Source organism: Lepisma saccharinum, chromosome 9, assembly GCF_977018435.1.
Source record: "Lepisma saccharinum chromosome 9, izLepSacc3.1, whole genome shotgun sequence".
NCBI lineage: Eukaryota > Metazoa > Arthropoda > Insecta > Zygentoma > Lepismatidae > Lepisma > Lepisma saccharinum.
In genome coordinates, this window is record NC_139237.1 from 92,853,229 (window position 1) to 92,875,384 (window position 22,156).

General features: G+C 35.4%; 2 protein-coding genes across 2 annotated transcripts in view; one reads left to right on the forward strand and one right to left on the reverse strand.

Annotated features, from left to right (window-relative positions):
- The window catches only part of wkd (TBC1 domain family member whacked), a 50,517-nt gene extending 44,672 nt beyond the window's left edge, over positions 1–5,845 (forward strand). Inside the window, exons 6-9 of the mRNA XM_083128632.1 lie at positions 86–160; positions 702–816; positions 2,049–2,203; positions 3,037–5,845. Coding sequence (XP_082984758.1) covers positions 86–160; positions 702–816; positions 2,049–2,203; positions 3,037–3,141 — 450 coding nt within the window. The 3' untranslated portion in view covers positions 3,142–5,845. The remainder of the gene's footprint in view (positions 1–85; positions 161–701; positions 817–2,048; positions 2,204–3,036) is intronic.
- Positions 5,846–9,128: 3,283 nt separating this feature from the next.
- On the reverse strand, positions 9,129–20,567 carry LOC145992262 (mitochondrial fission process protein 1). The gene is made up of 3 exons (XM_083128634.1): positions 20,319–20,567; positions 14,785–14,912; positions 9,129–10,599 (listed from the first exon to the last, which is right to left on the reverse strand). Exons 1-3 carry the CDS (start codon positions 20,398–20,400, stop codon positions 10,303–10,305), a joined length of 507 nt encoding a protein of 168 aa, XP_082984760.1. The 5' UTR covers positions 20,401–20,567; the 3' UTR covers positions 9,129–10,302.
- Between the last annotated feature and the right edge of the window lie 1,589 nt (positions 20,568–22,156).

The window sequence follows — 22,156 nt, forward strand, 5'->3', positions numbered from 1 at the left end:
ATACTTGTGAAACTACAATCTGGAAACATTTTGTGATGTGAATATCATCTGTAATTCTGAATTTGTTATTAATGTCTATTTGCAGGAGACGTTGCAGGTAGATGGTGAGATTTTGTTTGGCCTTCTGAAGAAGGTTGCTCCAAATGTTCACAAGCATCTTGTAAGTACCTTCCTATAAAGTTCTGTGTTTTAATAAAACATGAGTTGAATCCTGTGCAAGAGAGTTCAGTTACAAAATTTCTAAATTGGACACATCTCAAATTCATGAAAATTAAATTAAAAGTTACGTACTGTATTGTCGTGATTTCTTTTCAGTCAATGTTTCAATGAAATAAATATTGATTTTCATGGAGCAGTAAGAAATTCTTTAGTTAAAAATTACATGGTATTAAAATATTTAAATGTTCAAGTTAAAAAGAATAAAATGTGTTGGCATAATTTGGAATGAATGGGAGTTTCTTATTTTAAGTACGACTGACATCTTATGCCAATATTATTTCTAATAAAATAATAAATACATACAAATCACTTAATAATAGCATTTTATTGTAGTTGTGACACATGTTTTGATTGATGCCATCATAGGCGAGTATAAACAAGAATACACAGCGAGGTACAACCTGACAACAGGTTAATCTTCGATATTTTTCCATGTCCTTTTTAGGTTATATTTTCCTTATACCTGCATTTTATATTTTCAGAAAAAGCAGAAGATAGAACCCATATTATACATGACAGAATGGTTTCTGTGTGTGTTCACTCGCACACTACCTTGGGCAACTATTCTCAGGATTTGGGACATGTTCCTGTGTGAAGGTTAGTTATGTTCTTGTACCTTATTTGCAAATGTGTCTACCTTTTTGATTAATTTTAAATGGTACTCGGAGAGTGTATGACAATAATGAACGAGCTGTGATGATTGCAGCTCCACTGTGCAATGACATGACACCAGGGGTCCTGGGTTCGAATCTCAGCCTTGGCATGGGTGTTCTTTGTGAGTGTGTCTTCATCAATTTCATCATATCATCAGAGCCCGAAAAATCCCGGTCGACTAAAAATTTCAGCCTGGCTACTGTGATCTTTTTGCTGTAATATGTATGAAATTTTGATGATTCTAAGTTCAAATTGCAGTACATCGTAAGTTAGCAATTTTTTTTTTTTTTATCAACGTCGTGAACATTCCATAGAGTCGGTAACAATTTCTTACCCTTTGTCCCCCAACACCCAATTTCCTGCTTTCTCAAATAATTTAGGCATGTTTTGAATACCGTGAAGTTCAGCATTATATACAGTGTGTTTCAAAAGTCGCACAACCCAGACTTCGGAAACGTATATCATGAAAACGTAAGAGATATTTACACCTGGTTTTCTGCATTAATAAAGCCTCTGTTGCTTTAATTGATTCAGCATGGAATATTCATGGGAGCAGTGCGTGTGCATTGCTGAAGAGTCTTTTACTACTCATTCTTACACTCACGTGCAAGAGATTTTCCAATAAAAATGCCCTGCTTCTGCTGTACCTCACAAAGCAACTGTTTAAAAAGCAGTCAAACACCAACATATGATCCCACAAATCGTTTAAGAGTTGGTATTTTTTGTTGAAAATCAGTTCTCAGATGTTTTCAGCAAGTTAACAATGTTTTCTTAAAATAATGTAATTGCTTTTATTTAGTTTAAGGCTAACATAAATTTATGAACCCAGTGATAGCCTACAGGATTAGTTTAGTGCAGAAAACGCAGTGTAAATATCTCTTACGATTTTCATGATATACATTTTCAAAGTTTGGATTGTGCGACTTTCGAAACTACTGTAGTATGCACAATTGCTAATAGGTGGTTTCCTGGCACCTGATTTTCAGAGCTGGCGCCTAGCTTTGAAGAACATTTTTCAAGCACTGCATATCATGACTCATCCTCATATTCATGATTAGCCACAAGTGGCAGAAAAACGAAGTAAACTAAATCAAGTCAAGGAATCAATCAATAAAACCAACTAAAAAAAAAAAGAAAAAAAGTATAGTTACTCAATGCTTCCCTGTTTGTTTCAGGAGTGAAGATAGTGTTCAAGGTTGCTCTGGTGCTGTTGAAGTTCGGACTGGGGAAAACCGAGACTTTGAAGAAATGCCCCACGATGTACGAAACATTAGAAGTGTTACGGAACTTACCCCAGCATGTTATGGAAGAAGAATTCATTGTATACCAGGTATAATTTTTTCCATGCTAAAGAATCATATTTGCTCCAATGCATGATCTTAATTTTATTTTTCCACAAGATTTCCATATTCTATAATATAAATTATTATGTATTTCAGTATTAAGTATGCTGTCTTCCCGATGGTGTAGTGGTAATATCATTGTCTTGTAATTGAGGGTTTGCCCTTGTTGAAGAAATTCAGCCTCTTCACTGCATAATCTTCGTAGCTGATGTCTTTGCTTTCGAATTATGTCATTCCATACTCTGCTGTTTTGTTTCAGGCTTAAATGTTCTTCAATGTTCTCCTCCACACATAAGTAAACAGTGGAAACTCGATTGTAGATTTTCGTGCATTATACACTCAATCTTCATGGTCCCAATAAAGCAAAATGTTATTTCCCAGATTTTACACTTTCTCACATCTTAATAAAATAAAGAGTTTCAACTGTGCTCACTTTTGGCGCCTCTTGCTTTCATCATTTCATGTAGCTTCATAAGGAGGAGAGACAAGATTTAAAAATGAAAAACTAATTGTGGTTAAGCCCTGCCAAGATGTTTACTTCTTCATTTTTGGCTGGCAACTTTTCCCCCCTTCTTGTGTATACATATTGCTTACATTGTAGAATTATTTCTCTTGCAGTTGACGATTTTTACAAGCAATAAACACAATTTTCGGTGTAACATTTTGGTTAGGTTAGGTGTATCATTGTGTTTATTTGATTGTAAAAACTCATATACATTAGGATAGTGTTTGAAAAAGTTATAATGTGAAACTGACTGTCTCTAATTTGTTAATAACATGCCTTTTCCTAGAAATTGACAGAGAATCTTTCATGTTGCAGGTGCATCGTGTGAACCTCACAGATGAAGATTTTGAATACGAGCACCAGAGACAGGTTGCAAGGCGAAGGGCCATGCAAGAGAATGGGCGGAAGGCTTCGAGGTAACCTCAGGTGGAGTCACGAGGGAAATCTGACTTTGAAACCTACCTACCAACTGACCTCTGCACTCTTGTGTGTGTGCATGCGAGTTGGACGTATCTTTACCCCTACAACGTTGTGCTGCATAAGACACTTCATCCTTTGACTTAGTCTTGGCTCTCTGTGTTCTTCCAGTTCAGGTGCTTTTTAGTTGCAAGTTATCCCTACATTCCTTTATGTGTGTGTATATATTGTTTTCAGCTCTTTCATGTGATGCCAAACTACCGTACGAATTGTATTTTTTTGATCGCTGCGCAGGCAGTGAGCAAAAGGTAATGCCAATTGAAACGAGATTGATCCTTTATGAATCGTACTCCCAGGAGGTAAGACCATCGATATGTTCCACTTTAAGTCTACATAAAAGAAAAGTGTTGCATTTCTGTAATCCAATTCATGCTTTGTACAAGTGCTAGGTATAGCTCCATTTGCTTTTTGCAAAAGTTTAAAGGCAAAGAGCTGCTTTATGTTGATATATATATATGTACTGTATATTGTTCCTTCCTCTTCAGTGACAAGGAAACGTGGAAGATAAGAGTATAAAAGTTTTGAGAATTTCCCATCACTATTCCCGTATCTTCCTTACTTTAGACTGAAGCCCTTTGTAGGGAAAAGTTAACTTTGTTGTTGCTATTTTTCGGTTCACTTTTGATAGGAATGTTTGTATAAAAAAAAGATAGATTACTTATATCTGCGAGAGTACAAAGATTTGAATAGTTCATTGTTGGCATGCGAGTAGTATGCCGTTTCTATTATTATTATTATTATATTCTTGTAAATTGACGTGTCAGTAAGCTGAAAGGTGGTGTTGCAATCTCAGTTTCTAATGTAACCTTTCCAGTTCACCCATGATGAAGCCAGGCCAGATCTTAGGAAATCCCGCTGGAACAATTATGTTATCTCAGAATAAGACATCATTTTTACTTGAACAGGCTTTGAATATTTTTTTTTTTAGTTGTGTTGCATTTCACAAATATTGGCTAGCATTGTAGTATTTCAGTTTCTTTTTGAGTGGCTCGAGTTCAGTAACTCCCAAATTAATAAACAAACAGACTGAATATGACATTACAGCACCTGGCATTTCAGAATATATGATTGTTTAGTAGGAGAATGCTCTTGTTTCATCCTCTCACACACAGGATGAAGCATAGATGCAATGATATTAACTTCCCTACACATGATAGAATAACGACCCATGTAATGTTTATACCCTTCTTCTGCTGACATCGGTGTCATAAAGTTGGAGAATACTGTTTTATGCTTGTCATTACCATATTTTCCAACACTTGGAAATATGGTGTAATGACTTAATGACAACATTCTTTCTGTTTTAAGAACCACTGAACTGGCACATTTGTCTTCCCATGTGCATATCTAGTCCTGAAATTAGCTGCTAAGAATTAGTATTTGCTGCTTATCAATCCCTACAAGATTTCAGGTAAGAATATCAATGCGATTGTAGATACATTATTGTGGAGGGTCGAGTTGAGTTGCAGAGAAAATGTATTGAATCCTGCTAAATAGGCTTGGTTATGCTGGTTTATCAGAAACCGATAAAGCATAAAACCATTTTGCAGTAACCAGTATACAGGGAAATTTATACCAGGTGCATTTGCAAATTGTGTAAACTCAAATTAGTCAAGACACGATTTATATTATCAATTGCAATTATGGGTTGCTTTTCAATTTGTCACATTTAGCACTAACTGCTTTGAGGGCTACTATTTTTTTCATTTTTGAAATAGTTCATTTTGTAAAATATATCAATAAGGAAACTCTCAAGGGTGGGATACTGGAATAAATTATCTTCGTATTAGATAGAAAGATGGACTTTTGTCAGTGCTTTATGAACATTGAACTATTTCAGTTGCGATTTGTATTATTGAAAACTAAGGAATAACAATTTGGAGAAGCAGCAAATAATGGTAAAAAAAGTTTTATAAAGCAAAAAAGCTAGTAGCCTTTTTATAAATAATTTTATTTCCAATGTGAGAAAAGCTATACAGCTGTAGAAACAAAATGTTCTAGCATTTCAAAATCTTAGTGTTTTTTTTAAATGTTTTTTCCCCATATTTTGGCCATAGAGATATTTGCATCACATTCAAGGCAAGTGCTGTGAATGATGAGCCCATAGAAAAGCTAAAGGTGAAGAAGCAGCAAATGGAAAATTTTATTGACCGAATTAAAGGACTATTGCAGTATGACAATTATTTCATTATATTCTTGTTGCGTACTTTGACGAAGTAATTCATATCAGCATTTTTTGTGGAGAAAAATGTAAATATTTAACAATAAGTAGCATGCCAAATAGTAACATTTTGATGCGTAAAATAATACCATGTATATTTGTGTACATTTTAGGTACATTGTATTCATACGTAGCTCTTGTGTGGAAAACACATTCCTGCTTAGATGAATGTTGTTAACTAGCTTGAAATGCTCTTCCAGTTCCAAACTTGTATTTGTACAAAAAATGAAAACAAAAATTATTTTTTAAAAGTGTTACTTCCATTTTGTGTAGTGTACGACAATTGATATGGTACATTCCTGATAGCAGATTATCTTTCCTTTGTGAACTGTTGGTGTCCATACACATGCTGAAATAATGACGTGCAATAAGCTGTTATAAAATATTGTACACTAGTTCAAATATAATGTTTTCTTACTTCCATCACTGTGACTTCTTTTTTTGAATTGCTACGTTGTCACTGTAATTAAGAAATATTAAGGATCAGTTAGACCTTTGGCCAGCGAAGCAGTTTTCCAGGATGTTAAAAAAAAAGCATGATGCCAAAGGTAAGGAAAATAGTTAATTTCCAGGTTTCTTGGCATGGCTGGAATGTAGCAAGAGATTTATTTTGGGGGAAAAATCTCAAATTTCAAGTAGCAAGTTACTAAGTTTTCCCGCAAAACTAACTTTTATATGGTCTATTAATTGCAGTGAAGCTACGAGTTCTCAAGTGGATGGTGACTGAAGCCACCAAAATTAATAGAACCTTCACAAGTAAGTTTCGCAGAAAAGATAGTAACTCGCTTACTTCTAATTATTGTCAACTGCGTCTTTTATTCCCCAAACAGGAATGTGTCTTTTATGTTGCTAAAAGTCTATTTTCTTGAAGGTGATAAGCTAAACTACAATTTGACTAACAATATTACTTTATTTGTAATAACTAACAATAGTTTTCTTTGGCAATAACTTGGAAGAACAGAAATGTTACACAACAATCCAAACACAACTACTTGGTTAAAAAAAAATCAGATCTGGATAATGCACATGTTTGTTGTGGATTCTGATTCGACATAATGGGCATCTACAGACATTCGGTACAGAAAACCAAAAGAACAAAGTGTAATTTTGAATAATTTGTTTGCAATTATGAAAATTCATTACATGAGAATATGCATTATCAAATACTGTCCATATTTTTTTATGTACGTAAGTTGCATTGCTGCTTCAAAATAACTCAATTTTTTTTTTCTATCTTGTTAAGCTACAATGGTGGCAAGATAAGTTTCACTAAATTGTCTTAGTGAATAATGCATGTGTGTGGTGCACAAATAAAGTTATGCTCAACTCTTCAAAATAAACACTAAATACATAAATATCCTCAATTGTAAAACTCTCACTCATTATTGTCATGTGTACTATGTTAACAAACAGGTTATGTGATAACACTATAAATATATATCTAAAATAACACTTCAAGCAGGTTATTGAAGTATCTTCTTTTAGGAAGAAAAAAAAAAACATGCAGCCAAATTTGCTGATTCCACCATTAAAAATATGAGCTATATTTATGTTCAAAAATAGTTTAAAATATTTAAGACAGCTGCACTTTAAAACAATAACTTCATATATATTTATTTACCCATGGTAACATGTAAAATTCATTTCACAAGAAAATTGCAAAATTGATTTCCTATGCAAAATGGCTGCTTTATTATGGCCACTATTTAGTGGTCCTTTGTATCAATGAGAGCAAAGTTTCTATTTAAAAAAAAAACAGTGTTTTTAATGTAAAAGAGTTCAAAGCATTTCATATGCTTGATCATAGATGACAACTAAACGTAAATTTTAAAATATATTTTTGACTATGCATTATTATTGGTGCAGGATATATAATCTTCAATCCCTTATGCTTCTGTGAAAAAGGAAAAGCCCAAAAAGGGTTGGCAACTTAACATGTTTACTTCTGAATCAACTGAAATTAAATGACAGATCTATTTTGTACCCTGCAACTCTCATTGTATGTTGATGCTTTGTTATTGCTGTTGAGAGTCTGCGTAACCCTGGCTTACATTTGAGCAACTAGAACTAAAATTATTTGCAATGCAAATGTTTTATAAAAATATGTTATTTCAAAAGAAAATATTATAGATAATATAGAAATAACTTTTCACAAGAACACTTAAACACAAAACATATGATTAGAGAAAATTGCTGTAAAAATTAACATTTTAACAAGTAACAATTTGCAAATATCTTGTATAAGATATTTTGAACACATGATTTGAGTATTAGTTTGTGACAAACTTCAGCGTGCAATGTATTCCTTCTTATTAATAGCTGTATACATGGAATCAAAGGTAAAAATATCCTATTCACTCTTGCCACTTTCAATAAACACAATTTGATACAGATTGTGTTTGGAATGTGAAAAGAAATGGACAGGTGGAGCCGAGGATAACTGAAAGTAAGTAAAAGATGTCTTATCATATTTGAATGGTTGAAGTTATGAAATTGGAACGATTGGTCTGCCTTGGTTACTGTGTTGATGTTCCAAATTATGAACCAGAACAAGCTTGTCTTGTTTACATGTGATTGAAATAAAGTTGCAGCACCAGAAACTATTACAATAATGCATGCATGCATATGGATATTCTGAATACTTTAGGCAGTGGCGTACGCAAGGGGGGGGTTACGGGGTTTAAACCCCCCCTTGAGCTTTTGAAATATTATGAAAAATGCTGTGGAAAAAATAAAAATGACCAATTTATCACTGTCAAGGACCTGCGACAGTACTACTACTACTACTACTAATAATAATAATAATATAATTTGAATTATTATTCCCATGCAGCACGGAGAAAAGGACAGCATTCCAAACACGCGTCTTTAAGAGTGAATGCCTTGAAAATAATGTATAAGGGCAACTATGATTTTAAAGAGAAAAAGTTGTTTTGTATCTCTGCTGCAACAATGTTCAATGATCATTTATTTTTTTGTGTGAACAATGAGCATTAACTAAAGAAAGTTCTTGGTTCGTTGAAAGCGGCTAATGTATAGACGAAGGCTAGGCCGACAAGAATAACTCAGTCACCACTCCACCTTCCCGCGGCACGTTTGAATTTCTGAATTCAAACGACAATAAGCTTAATTATTGTAAAATGTTTTGTTGGTAATAACAGTGAGACAATCCAGATGTGAATTATCGGGGATATTTATGTGGCGACAAAGCCGGAAAAATTACAACCAATTCCGGGAATCGAATCCGGATCTCCTGCATGGTTGTCAGATGCCCTACTGACCAGACCCCCACAGCTTCTTGGATGAGTTTCGTAATTTCATTATTTCAATTTTTTTAAATATATTTTCTTGTTTTTATGGATTTTCTTCACACTTAAAATGTCTCATCTCGTTAAGTAGACAATTATTTCGTAAGAAAGAAAAAATGCTCTAGAATTTGTTAAAAATCGAATTACTAGAAATTAATTTCGTTTTATTGCTTTCATAAATACTATATTTATGTAGATCTCTACTACTTAATAGTAGTAGTGGTATTAGTATTATTATTAGTAGTAATTCAACAAATTAATTAAATATAAGTATTATTAATTAATTATGAGTATTATTACTTAATTAAAGTATAATAAAACAATGGTAATGTGAATTTGGAGAAAGTTTTAGATACAACCCCCCCCCTTGATGAAATCCTGCGTACGCTACTGACTTTAGGTACATGCTTTTGAAAATTTCAGATGGTGTAGTTGAGAAAGAAGACTTACTGAAAATATCATTGATAAGATAGACTGATGGTTTAGCAGTAGCTTAATTGTCCAACCACATCAACTGACTTATTTGTGCACAAGTGAAATCCTGTTTCACTTGTTGATTGATACTTCTTAAGACTTTGCTGTACATTCAAACAAGCAAAATATTTTCTCCTTCAATAAGAACCTAGAAATATTTGGATATCAGAATGACCAAAAACCCATAAAACACAGCTGAATGTATTCTTTATCGTGGTGACCAATAAGAAATCAATGTGTATGCTGGATATGATTTTTGCCAGTCTAAAATATTGATGAAGTGAAAAACCCACATACAGGGAAAACTTGCATTTTCCCAGCCACTGGCTTTAAATGTTTGCATGTTAAAAATGACATTACGTACTGTACTTATATTTTTTTTCATAATAAACCTCTCGGTCATTGTGTAAAATCAATTGAACAAGCATAAAATTTCTTTGCAGAGGTACTGAATGAATTTTGTACATACGTAATGTGTTTCTTTTTTAGTTAATAGAAAAGAATGAAGTTGTCCATCGAAATGACAATGAGCACATCACAGATGAATGAAGGTGGTTTGTAATTCAGGGAAGCGCACGAGAGACAGAAAAGGAACTTCCAAAAGTTTTGAGCTATATTAAAAATAAACATGCAAGAGATGTTAATAAACTGATCATTCCAATAAAATAATATGCAGTATTATTTCCAGGCACTTATAAAAAATAAAGTACAAGGCTCCTGTGGTCTTAACAATGTTTCCTTGTACTATAAGAGAATAGGCTTCTATACTCTGAAATTCACTCGCTGCCTACCAATCCCAGCGGGTGTAGCAGGAACACACGAACAACGTGTAGTGTTCTTTGGAACGCACATCTCTATTTGCATGTTAACATTCCTCAATTAAGTACAAATTGTAGCCTGCAAATTGCAATTTTTTTGTCCTTCACAAAAACTACTTCGTTAATTCACCAGTTTTCCTTTCTCACACTTGCATGATGTTACGTAAAGCTACATTACCTGAGAAAGGGCAAAACCTTGAGTTGTTATTGCCAAGCTACCAAACATACCGAATCTCTACAAAATGAACTACGACTGTTGCCCTCTGGAAATGAGGCCCTGCAATTAAGTAGGTCCAGTACCAAGCATCTTGCGGACAGTGTGGTCCATCCCATAATGAACAAGCGTGTCAATTGGATGGACTATGAACGGAATGCAGGAGAGGCCGATGGCAGTCGTAACCCACTTCCTCGTGGTGGTGGGAAGTTTTGTCGACTTCTTGAGAAGGTGGAGAGACGCTGCACACACTCTGTTGATCGTGAACCCAGGTATGACGACAGAAGCCAAGGTCTGCCATATCAAGGTATCGATGACTGCATTCATCACCTTGTGTTTCCGAGCAGTGTCACTTGGGAAAGGCATCTAAAAAAATAACATACATCCCTCCAACAATATTTTCAACCAGTGGAACAAGTCTTTCACATTTATGTTCAAAAGAAAAAGTCATCCCTAGTGCACTGCATTGCACTATACCATGAAGGCACTTTAGGGAGGGGGATATGATGACCCATTCTCAATATCGACCATAGCAAAGGTGATGTGATCTGCACCATGCTCAGACAACATTTCCCCATCCAAGGTCACCCACCAGGAGGAACTGAAACTCCAGGTCTCCCCTATGATAGTTCATGCCCTGCTGACAACCTTTCATACACTTCTGTTCTTAAAATATTTCAGAAGATAGGTATATGTTACTACTAAACAAATTATAGCATTTTCACCTGTGAATTCATGTAACACCCTACTTTATACACACACAAGTTAATCAGTTCTCAATCGGTATTAGTATAATCGGTAGGGCATTGGAGTGCCACACCAGAGACCTGGGTTTGATTCCCAGCATGGGTGATCTAAAGCAGGAATTTTTCCAGCTTTGTCCCCACATAAAAGTGGCTACAGGGCTAACTCAGCCTCAAATCAATGGGTATCTGGGGGCAGGGGGGGGGGGTAAAGGTGGCCAAAGCATGGTGCTGAAAAAAAAATGGCCGAGAATGTGTGGGACCCTGCCCCCGTTGAAATATAATTATTTTATCAATGTACTACATTCCTGCAATGAAGAGCCAGGAGAGACATACAGTAGAGTAGCACTTTTCACCTCCTGTAACTGTACAAGTATAAGGCCCCGAGAAGAAAAAAAAAGATTTCTTACCTAGGTCAAAGCTACAAGTGTACACAATTTCAATGAAAGTATCTGAGGGTGCAAGATTTCTGCAGACGTTTTGGTGCACTTTGCATGCAGGTATGACCTATGACAACAAACTCAAACATCTTGTGAAGCACGGTTCATCTTCTGATGTAAGCACCTAAAGCTTTATTTTTTAGGTAAGGCTTGTTAGGTTTACATCTCTTAGCATAAATACACTACATTTAGCGTAACAACGAAAGCATTTAGCATGATGTCAGAAGATGAAATACAGCACTTGGCCAAGAACGTATTTCAGTTTGATGCAATAAGTGGGTCCCTCATGTCACATAATACTTGGTTTTATTGTTTGTAAACATGGGCGTGCATCTGTAGTGTTTAAGTGCTTGTGAACCAAAATGAATGTTGGACAGTGTTCCGATATATTCAGTATTACTGCATTTTTCAGCTGGCAGCCAGTGATTTATTTCCATGAGTTGAAGGAAGATGGTTTAGTAACCAGGAACAAGAAACTGTGTCATGTGCAGAACACAATTTTATAGGAATGGAGGGTTGTTTGGTGGAATACCTTTTTCGGTGTTCGAAATGGAACTTGGATTGCTCCATGCTAACCAGAACATTTTTTGACAATATGTAACTGTCTCTGACACATTTTTCAATTACACTTCTGTGGTCTTACAGATTCCCCTCGTCTTGTCTTGTTTTTGTTCATACTGGAAATATTTGTTAGGTTAGGAGGCAATAGTAATTTGACGTTCTTGTTACATTGCTGCTGTTTGGAAATTTTTACAGAAAAAAGGAGTGAAGTGGTCCAGAATAGGAGTTTGTTTTACTTGCAGGCCATACTTTGGAATCAAATACCTCTGTTATTTGTGTTTTCGCAAGCTGGAACCACTTTTGTATTACGTAAAATATCAAAATCTGTCAAAAAAAAAAATCGATGTAATTCTTGAGGGGGCACAGTGGGTTAACGGCCTCCCAAAAAGTTATTTTTACCAGCGAAAGGAAGATGCTAAAGGTACCTCATGCAAATATTCCATGAAAAGGCATTCCACAGACTACTGACAGCATCAGGCTCGAAGGAGTTTATGGAAAATACTGTTATGCTAAGACTTAAACCTGAACTACCTAACCTAACCACAAAAGCATTTAGAGACTTTATTTCAATACTAAAGAGTCCTAAACCTAACTTACCTAATCTAACTACAAAACCCCATAACACCACATACGTGACTCAGATGGCAGCAGCAGTCTGTAACCAAGATGGCAGTAAAGAAATGGTTGGTTTCAAGAGGAGAATCATATAGGAGTATACAGAAGTGAAAAATCATTCTCAAGCAAGCATGCAGTAAGTAATCGCTAAAACTCCAAAGTATGTGTTAACAGACATAAATAGAAAAAGAACCATGAGAAAATCCCTGTATACCACGATGAAATCGGAACTTGCACCCTGCATGTTTTTGTGCTGTACTGTGCTTGCACAGAGTAATGTTACATTTTCCAGAAGCCATCTGGTATCTCCCAATATGCAGTAATAAAAACAAGAAAATCACAAATTGCTGTGTTTGTATCTGTTTTATTTAGCAACTTTTGAGAAGGAGTGGTGATTGATTACATGAACTTTGGTGGCAAGATCAAATGCTTTGCTCCGAAGTCAGAATCACATATCACACTCGTCAAAACAAAAAATACAGACTTGACTGCCCATTTTTTTAAAGGGCAAATTATAGACCAAGATGAAAAAAGCTGACTTTTACTGATCATTTTCCACCGTTCCATTGCAGTCACCTGGTTACATAGAATGCAACAGTTACGTAACACTGTTTATATTACATCATTAGGGGCATGCATATTTCGTTTTTGACGAAAAAACAAAATTTGAAAAAACACATTGTAGCGTTAATTTTTCATGGTTTTGAAATGTGTGAGGTGCATTTTGTGACCATATTTTGTCACGAAATAATGCGAAATGAACTGCAAAAAGCGAAATTAACTCTTAAACACGAAATTCAGGGTTTATTCACCGACGCAACACCTTCTGAGGTCTGAATTATCCTGAGAGTTATGCAATTCCCGGAAAATTGATTAATTGTGCTGTTAATATTGGAGAAGCAAAAATGGACTCCTTTACACAGAAATAAACTTAATACTCTGATAACTACATAAATGTGCTATTAGAAGTGAAATGTTAATTCTGTGGAGTAAGTGTAGTTTTTAAATCAAATTTAGGATTATTTTCACAATTTTAAAACCAATATGTCTTTTTATATACCACTTTTCATCCATTTTTTTCACCGCTATAACACCGATATTTTATTTTATTTACCGCTTTTGAACCCGAAATTGACCCAGTTTTTGTACCGAAATTTTGCCTTTTTATTTACCAAAAATATGTGCCTCTATACATCATTAGGCCCAAGTTCCTTTTGCTTTATTGTGATTTCATCATGCTACGTATGCAATTTTTACATGGTTCGATTTCAATGTACATCTCTGTTAACACATATGGTGGAATTTTAGGGTTTCTCTGTTAACACATACGGTGGAAATTTAGGGTTTACGTACTTCTACATTCCTCCCCGCTATTCTATGATACTTGCTGTTGCTTCTATCAAAGGAGAATGCGTTGTTCATGGGGAGTATGCATGCTTGCGTAAGGTAATTTTTAGGGCTGGGCCAATAGCACTTTGAACCGATACTGATGCCAATACTATTCCTGACTCCCACCGATTTTTGAAAATTTTAATAATTAAAAGTTATTAAACATTCATTAACAATAGTGTATAAGTATTCCACTCTCATTATATGCATCAGTTGACAAAGATATTTGCTATATAATATATACAAAAATTGCATTACAATATTAAATCACGTGCTATGTCATCCACACATTTTTTTTCACACAAAACTGGTGCCAATTAAAGAGAAAGTTTTGCATAATTTCCAGGATAATTAGACTGGGGGGGGAGTGTTTACAGGCATTCTTGTGAAGTCTGTCAAAATGCGGAAAAGTATCTGTAAAAAAGTTCCAGTCGATACTTTCTGATACTGATACATCGGCATCGGCTCAGCCCTAGTAATTTTTAAATTGTTTTTCTCTTCCTTTTTTTTTTGCAACATAAATAACATTTTTTTCTAAATCCAAATAGTGCTCATTACTTTAAGGAAGGTTCAAATTTCATGTGACTATGCCAAAATTCTACGATAATTAGTATTTCTGCTAGTAGAATTTAAAAAAAAATAAAACAATTGGAACCATCACCCATCAATACTATTCATTGGGTAATTTATGAACTTTGATAACAAACCCGAAACATGAATATTTTTGTGTTTCTTATGAAATGTTCCTGTGTCGCAAGGACCCAATAAAAAAATGTTTAAAACCATAGGCATATTTTACTTACCTTACTCGTTTTGATACCCTTATCATATGTGTCTGCTGTCACGTAAGCCATGGCAACTCCATAGCTAAGGCGAACCCAATTGACATGCAGCTGTGCCCTGAAAGCTTCTCCAACCTCATTTGCATAGCCTCAAGTAGTAATTTGAAAACATGGAAGGATAGTAAAAAAAAAATACTTATAATGACCCACATAAAACACTATTTTTTATTGAAATTTTTCCAGTACAGCAGAAGCCATTTTAAACTGGAATGAAACAACAGTAAAACAGTAGATTACAGTTAAAAAAAGGATAAAATAAAATATAAAAAATAAACTAGCCTAAACAGTACCAAGGCAAACCGATCAGTTTCACAAAAGCATTACTAATGTACAATTTTCAGTAACAATTCGTTATATCAGAGACAATTTTCTTCAAATTTACAGGCGAAACTACTTACGGAAATCAGTTTCTGTAGCATTGTCGAAGTTCTTCAAGGTATTTTCTTTCATCTTTCAATCTATTTCAGTCGGAAATCAATTCCCGTTGCTTCAATTTAAGCGAAAATGTATTTTTGCCATGCCATTTTTGAACTATGTTTGCCTAACCTAACTGAACCTAATCTTCTGTGAATGGTTTTTGGGGCTATTCGTGGATGGTTATACGATCCCAAATGGTTTTTGGGGCTATCCATGAATGGTTTGTGGGGGCTCGCATCATGACGTGCATTCCTTAACACTTCGAGAAATGGCTTATTTTAGTGTAAAAAATGTTTCTAATCGTGTGAAAACCTTAATGGCACCTTCAAATATGTTCCGCAATACACAATTGGTAAATACGAACCATATGAAACAGAAAATATTTAAAGTGTCTCCGATATAACGAACTGATACCCAATTTTCTCTATGTTGGTGATAAAAGATAAATATGAACTGAATAGCCTATATCTACTTCGTTTGAGATGATATTGAACTGATTCGGTAGCCTATGGAATTATGAACGTTGTACGAGAGCCTGGGAGTTGAATTGTGAAAATTTTCCTTGCTCCATGTTTAGGCACTGTGAGGGAGAGTTTGTGGAGTGGGATGCTGCATTTTAAATTTCCATTAATGATCTCGTGTAGCAATTTCATATCTGAAACATAAGAGTTTCTGGAATATTACAAGCAGATCTCTCTTAGGCAGGCTTTGTGTATTGAACGATGGAGAGAAAAAAGCTGAGAACACTGTCAATCTTGGAGGTACGAGAAAGTGCAGCCATGTTCCAAATTGGTGAACAGTATTCTAGAATGGGGACACAAATGTTTTGAAGTAAATGGAAAGTGCTTTTGGGATATTGATTTCAGTGAATCTGTACAGTAGGTCTAGCATACACCTTTTTTGTGATTCATATGTGATTATCGAAAGTTTTGAATCTATGAGGATACCTAGATCTTGCTGTTGTGCTTCTTTTGTTAGAGGGAGGTCAGTGACTGTGTAATTACTTCAAGAATGTCTTGTTTCAATGAAATTGTTATGTAAGAGCATTTAGAAGGGTTTATGGACAATTTCCATCGCTTGTACCATTCAGAGAATCTGTTTGTCACTTTGGAGAAGTTGCATGTCTGATGGCCATTATATTTCTCTAATAATCTTGCAATCATCAGAAAACATTAGAATAGTGCTTGAAATGGAGGAATTATAGAGGTCTGTGAGATCATCCAGATATAATACAAATAATAGAGAGCCAAGAATGCTTCCTTGCGGCACACCAGATATAACGGGTACAGGAAACCAGTTAGAATGAATTCCACGAAGTATAACATGTTGTTGTCTGTTTCTTAGATAGTCCTTCATTTTAATGTATTTCCAGTGATGTTAATTATGTTTATGCACTAAATAATGGTGATCCACTGAATCAAAAGCTATTGACAGATCAAAGTACACAACATCCAACTGATTACGATTAGTAATGGCAATTATAGCATAGGATTGCATAGAAGACAGATTGGTAAGTCATGAAGAATTTGGAAGAAAGCTGTGTTGTGTTAATGTAAGGAGATGTGAATTTCAGAAGTCTGTTTCAAAATTTATTCACAGACAACAGCAAGTTGGGAAAGGAGAGAAATGGGCCTGTAACATGTAGTATCGTTCGCATTGTCAGATTTAAAAATAGGAATGATATTTGCTTTCTTCTAGGGATGTGACGAAGCTGAAAATTTACCGATGCCGATGTACTCGCCGATAATTTTTGGAACCGATACCGATGCCGATATTTAACCGATTCCGATACATAAGATTATTAAACAGAAATGGGATGCTATTTTCAGCATGACAAAAATAAATTTGCTATGTACATTTCTACTGCATATCATTATGTAGATACATATATATTCTCAAGAGATGCGAATGTACATTTGCATCTACAAAATGTTATGTGAACCTTTAAGAAGAACATGGATTCTCAAGAGATTAAACATTAGTACACAAGCAGTTCTTTGAAATGCAAAATGAATTCCTGTTCTGCCAGATTCAACTTCAGAAATACGAGATTTGAAAACACTTCAGGAAGTAACCTACTTCCTCTCTTATCTCAAATCTGTTCAGCAACACTGAACACTCAATCACTGAATACTGAACAGCAGGTATGCCCAAGTATTTTCTCAGGACTTGCTTCAGGTTTGAATATTCATTTTTGAATTTCCAATACAACACCAGATCCTGGTTCAGCAATGTACTGTTTTATTTCCGATTTATAGTTAGGTTGATCCTCTGAATGAGTTTGCAATAATTTTATTACAAAAACTCTACAATAAGGACGAATCATAACCAAATTTTCAATAAATCTTACAAAACTAGAATATAAAACTTATTAGAAGGTAAAAACTCTAGTATAATCTGTACCGGTTTAAATATCGGTTTTTTGCTGATACCGATGCCGATGTGTCAATTTCGGCCGATTTTCATACATCTGTAATCGGCTTCGGCACATCCCTACTTTCTTCCACTGAGTGGGGAAGCAGCCTTCAGACAAGCACCTATTGTAAAATAGCCCTGTCTATTTGGCTGCACTTTTTGACTCACTTTGCACCGAAGCATCTGGTTGGTTGCACGGTGCAACACTGAGTCGTCTAGTTCGTTTATTTCGAGTCAAGTAGCATATTTGGTGTCTGCACCGTCTGCAATACCTTTCGGACCGGTGTATGTTTGGTGTATGGTCACGTGGTGCATGCTAACTAATCAAATGACTGTTTAAAGCAGCAGACAGTCATTTGTTGAATCTTCTGAACTCGAACACCGCTTACCGTCTAGTTGGTTGAATGTAATTTCCTTGCACCACTCTGACTGAATACACCTGCACTGCACCGAGTGATAAAATGTGCAGCCAACTAGACAAGGCTAATGCTGCAAGAGATATTTTTTGAAGGAAAATAGTGGGAATATTGTCTGGTCCAGATACTCGGTGAGAAGAAAAGGAGATAAGAAAGTGCAAGTCTTCACCTGGTTCTGGTTCTGTAAAGACAATAGAAAGTGTGAGAGCAGATAGGTGAATGATCTAAAACATCATTCGACTCAAAATTATTTTGAAATGTTTGATTGAATAGTTCAGCTCTATCATTACCAACAGCTGAAATGCCATTGTGTGTCACTTCAAAAGGGATGTGTCTGTGAATTGAATTTATCAGTGTCCAGAATCTCTTCCGATTAGTAAGGAGTTTATTTGTGACTGTGTTTACATTTTCGGTGTATTTTTGTTTTATGAGGTCTTTACTATGTTCTGTTTCAAAAGGTTAATTAAAAATAATAAAACACGAAAAACAGACTGCAAAAAGTGATTTATAAAAATGAGACGTTAACTTTCCTTCCCCACTTTACACAACGGTAACAGTTAGATATAGTGAAAACACATTTCTTCAAATTTACAGGAGAAATGACTGGAAAGTACTTATGGAATTGAGTTCCTGTGGACTTTTGAAAGCTGGGAATAGTGTTTTTTTCCATTCGTTCGGCCGGTAAATAATGTCATTTTCGACATTAATGACTCTCCGTTGCACGATAGCTTGTGCCACCATTACAGTCAACTATGTGAATCAAATGTTCCGTGTGTTCAAATATGTAACCCCCTGTCAGTGTAGCAACCACGTGGTAGTTTTGCCAGATAAGGTGAGCTTTTTTTTTTTTTTTTTTTTTTTCAATTTAATTTTCTACGTTTGCCTAACCTAACCTTCCGTGAATGGTTTGTGGATATGTTAGCCTAAAAACCATCGGTAACACTTTACTATACCGGAGACGGATTTCTTCAAATTTACAGGATAAAGTACTTACGCAAATCATTTTCTGTAGCGTTGTTGATGTTCGGGAATGTAGTTTTGATCCATTTTAATGCGAATGCATGTGGTTTTCTACGAAAATCTATTTCCGACGCGCTATTCCTGCTGCCGCCATTTGCTTTCTGCACGAGAGCACAATATGCTCTCGTATTGTCTGTATATGCTAAATTGAACGAAAGGAGTGCTAATGGAACCTAACCTAACAGGCCTAACCTAACCTAGTAGGTATACCTCGTCCCAGTGATGGTTCGTGGGGTTATCATGAATTTTGCGGATACCCGTGGATGGTTTGTGGGAAATAAGGAACAACAGCAAGTACTCGTTAATGTAAGAAATAGACATTATTTTCATTAGAAATTCATTATTTGACCTAAAGAAATGTTCTGCAATGCAGAATAGTACGTTAGCAATGTAAAAAATTGCGAAATAAATCATTGTTAGGTGTCTCCGGTATAGTAAAGTAGTACCAAACCATCATTTTTCAGTTAATAAGTGTTAGTGTAGCAACCACACGGTAGTTTTAAAAGATGACGTGCGAGCAGTTTTTTTTTCTTAATTTAATTTTCTATGTTTGCCTAACCTAACTGAACCTAACCTTCCGTGAATGGTTTGTGGATCAATTTTCGCTTAAAAACCTTTTGTGACTAGTTTGTGCGGCATTTTTCGGTCCATAAGTTTGGAAACACTGCATATCAGCTGACGACACTGCATTGCATATCAGCCGACGATAGACAACGTGAGTCAAGATATGCCCGCCATATAGCAACCACCAATAAATACTTGTAATGTGAAAAATTACGCTTTTTCAGTGAATAAAACAATCCCAAGTTGAAAAATGTTCCGCTATGCATATAACGTAAGTACAAATTTAAATAATTCGGAAATAAACGAGTTAAATGTGTTTTCACTATATCTAACTGGTACCTATACAACTTCAGAAAATTCAGATCCATTCTACCAGCGGATTAGGAGATCTTACTTCAATTATCTCCACAACAGCTTGTTACTAATGTTCATTTTCCAATCATACGAAACATAATTTTTCTTTTATAAAATTTCCCACCCTTACGAAAAATCTTGTTGATTTTGTAATCTCTGAAAATTGAAAGGTATTCTGTATTTGGTTATAAAAACTAAAACTGTAAAGAGAATTTTGTTAAGGCACTCTCAGTTTCAACAGCGCTGAAACAGATGGATTCGATATGTAATTAACACTTTATTATAGTCAACTGATGAATTTTTACATACCAAGTAAGCGCACTGGAGTATCTCGATATATGTCCACTTCCTTAGATTGGGGCACCTTTTTATCATCAGACATCCCGATCATTTGTTCGCTATATAATGACAATAACAATCAAGTTAGTGAGGGATAATGTGTTGAACCACAGAAAGCATGTGTCAACATTACTCACACACGATATCATCAATTGGGTGCCCAATAGCCCAGTCAATAAAGGTTTCATGTCGGGAATAATTTCGTAAACGTTGAATTTTGGTCAGTTAGAATACTACTAGTAGTGCAACATCCCAAAAGTTCCCGCCCCTCCTCGCGGTGCTTCCCCCCCCAAACATCAATTTCGTAAGACTGTCAGTAATGACTTGTATCTCCGTAACCAATGGTCGTAGGCAGGTAATCCTTTTTTAGTCTTAATCCTCATTAGATGGACTACAAAAAAGATTCTGTTTCATTTTTCTATAATGATGGTTTTGTCGTAATTTAAAAAATAATCTTCACAAAGTGGATTTTTCCCAGTACTTTCTGAAGTTTTTGCCTTGCAACTTTTGAACAAATTAAATGACAAAAAAATGTGTCGAATAAAAGTTGTGGCTAATTTTTAAGCTTTAGAACGATGTTTAAAATCTTTTGATTACAGAGTCCATTTTGCCATGTAAGCCCCCCGGGACCGGGCCAATTTTTAGCAAAATTCAGTTTCATTTAAGGCCGAGTCTGCTGCCACGCACGTGTCAGCAGTAAGAATAAGCTTCAAATTTGCTCCTGCCACGTAATTCGTCTGCTAAGAGGATGTTACAAATCTTAAGAACAGATTGAGACGAGAGAAATGCAAGTTTATGATTAGTGGGAATGAATGTACAGGAAATTTAGAACCTTTTTCTTTAGAAAGCCATATTATTTTAATGCTAAAGCTCCTATCACACGGAACTGGATTTCTAGTTGGAATGCCCTAGTTGGCGATGAACTGACTTTCTAAAAAGTAAGAATCACGAACCTTCCGCCCTTCTGTAAACAACCGTCTCACTTCGAGTAACGTATCACTCCGCGCCAGCTGTTCGTGAATGGTGCGGCCATCATATGGTGCTCACTCGCAACCTTTAATTTTACGTAACATGGAAAAACGTATTCTTATTTTAACTGATAATCTACACATTGCAGTATAATAAATTTTATACAAGTGATTAAATACGTGTTCTTGTTCAAGAATGAACATTTTTCTACGCCAAAAGTTCAATTTATCTGACACTTGGTTAACAGATCCCCCCTCCCCCTCCTCTCACAGTATGACAGCGCCAAAGTTATACAAGAGAGAGAGAGAGAGAGAGATATTCGTTTCAGTAATTCAAGCCTTTTGGTTTTATTTCCACCAAATTATTGCCCAACATTGTTGACATGTAGAGTATTGTTTTCTCCTTTGTGCAGCAAATATACCGCCAGTTTTAGCAGAAGCTGAACAAAGATAAGCCGGGGTATAAAAAGAGATTGTTTATCTTTCTCTCGCTTTCTCGTGCACTGGAAAACAAGAAGACAATAATAAGCACATTATTTACGCTCGTCTCATGCAAGTAATGTATTTTCTTACCTTGATTCAGCAGTTCCTTTTTTAACTTGAGGCATTTTCGGCGCTAGACATCATCCTGTCAGAGTACGGTCTGTCAAATTTGCTTCCCAAAAAGGAACTCCACGTGGCACAAGAGGCGATTTAACGTCGACTGCTAAAATTGGGGAGATCATCATCAATCATCACTATTAACATCTTCCCCACAGTGGACAGGACGGCTCTTTGATTGAAAGAATGCGAAAGCACCTCGCTTTGTATTGCGCTTATCTCAAAATCGGTGTACTTGTT

What these genes read in the sequence shown, in the direction of transcription:
- LOC145992262 (XM_083128634.1), bottom strand. Translation starts at nt 20,400, where the DNA reads ATGATCGGGATGTCTGATGATAAAAAGGTGCCCCAATCTAAGGAAGTG. An exon ending in TACTCCAGTGCGCTTACTTG is followed by an intron (nt 14,913 to 20,318) that starts GTATGTAAAAAT and finishes TTACTACTTGAG; the next exon opens with GCTATGCAAATGAGGTTGGA. An exon ending in AGGGTATCAAAACGAGTAAG is followed by an intron (nt 10,600 to 14,784) that starts GTAAGTAAAATA and finishes TTATTTTTTTAG; the next exon opens with ATGCCTTTCCCAAGTGACAC.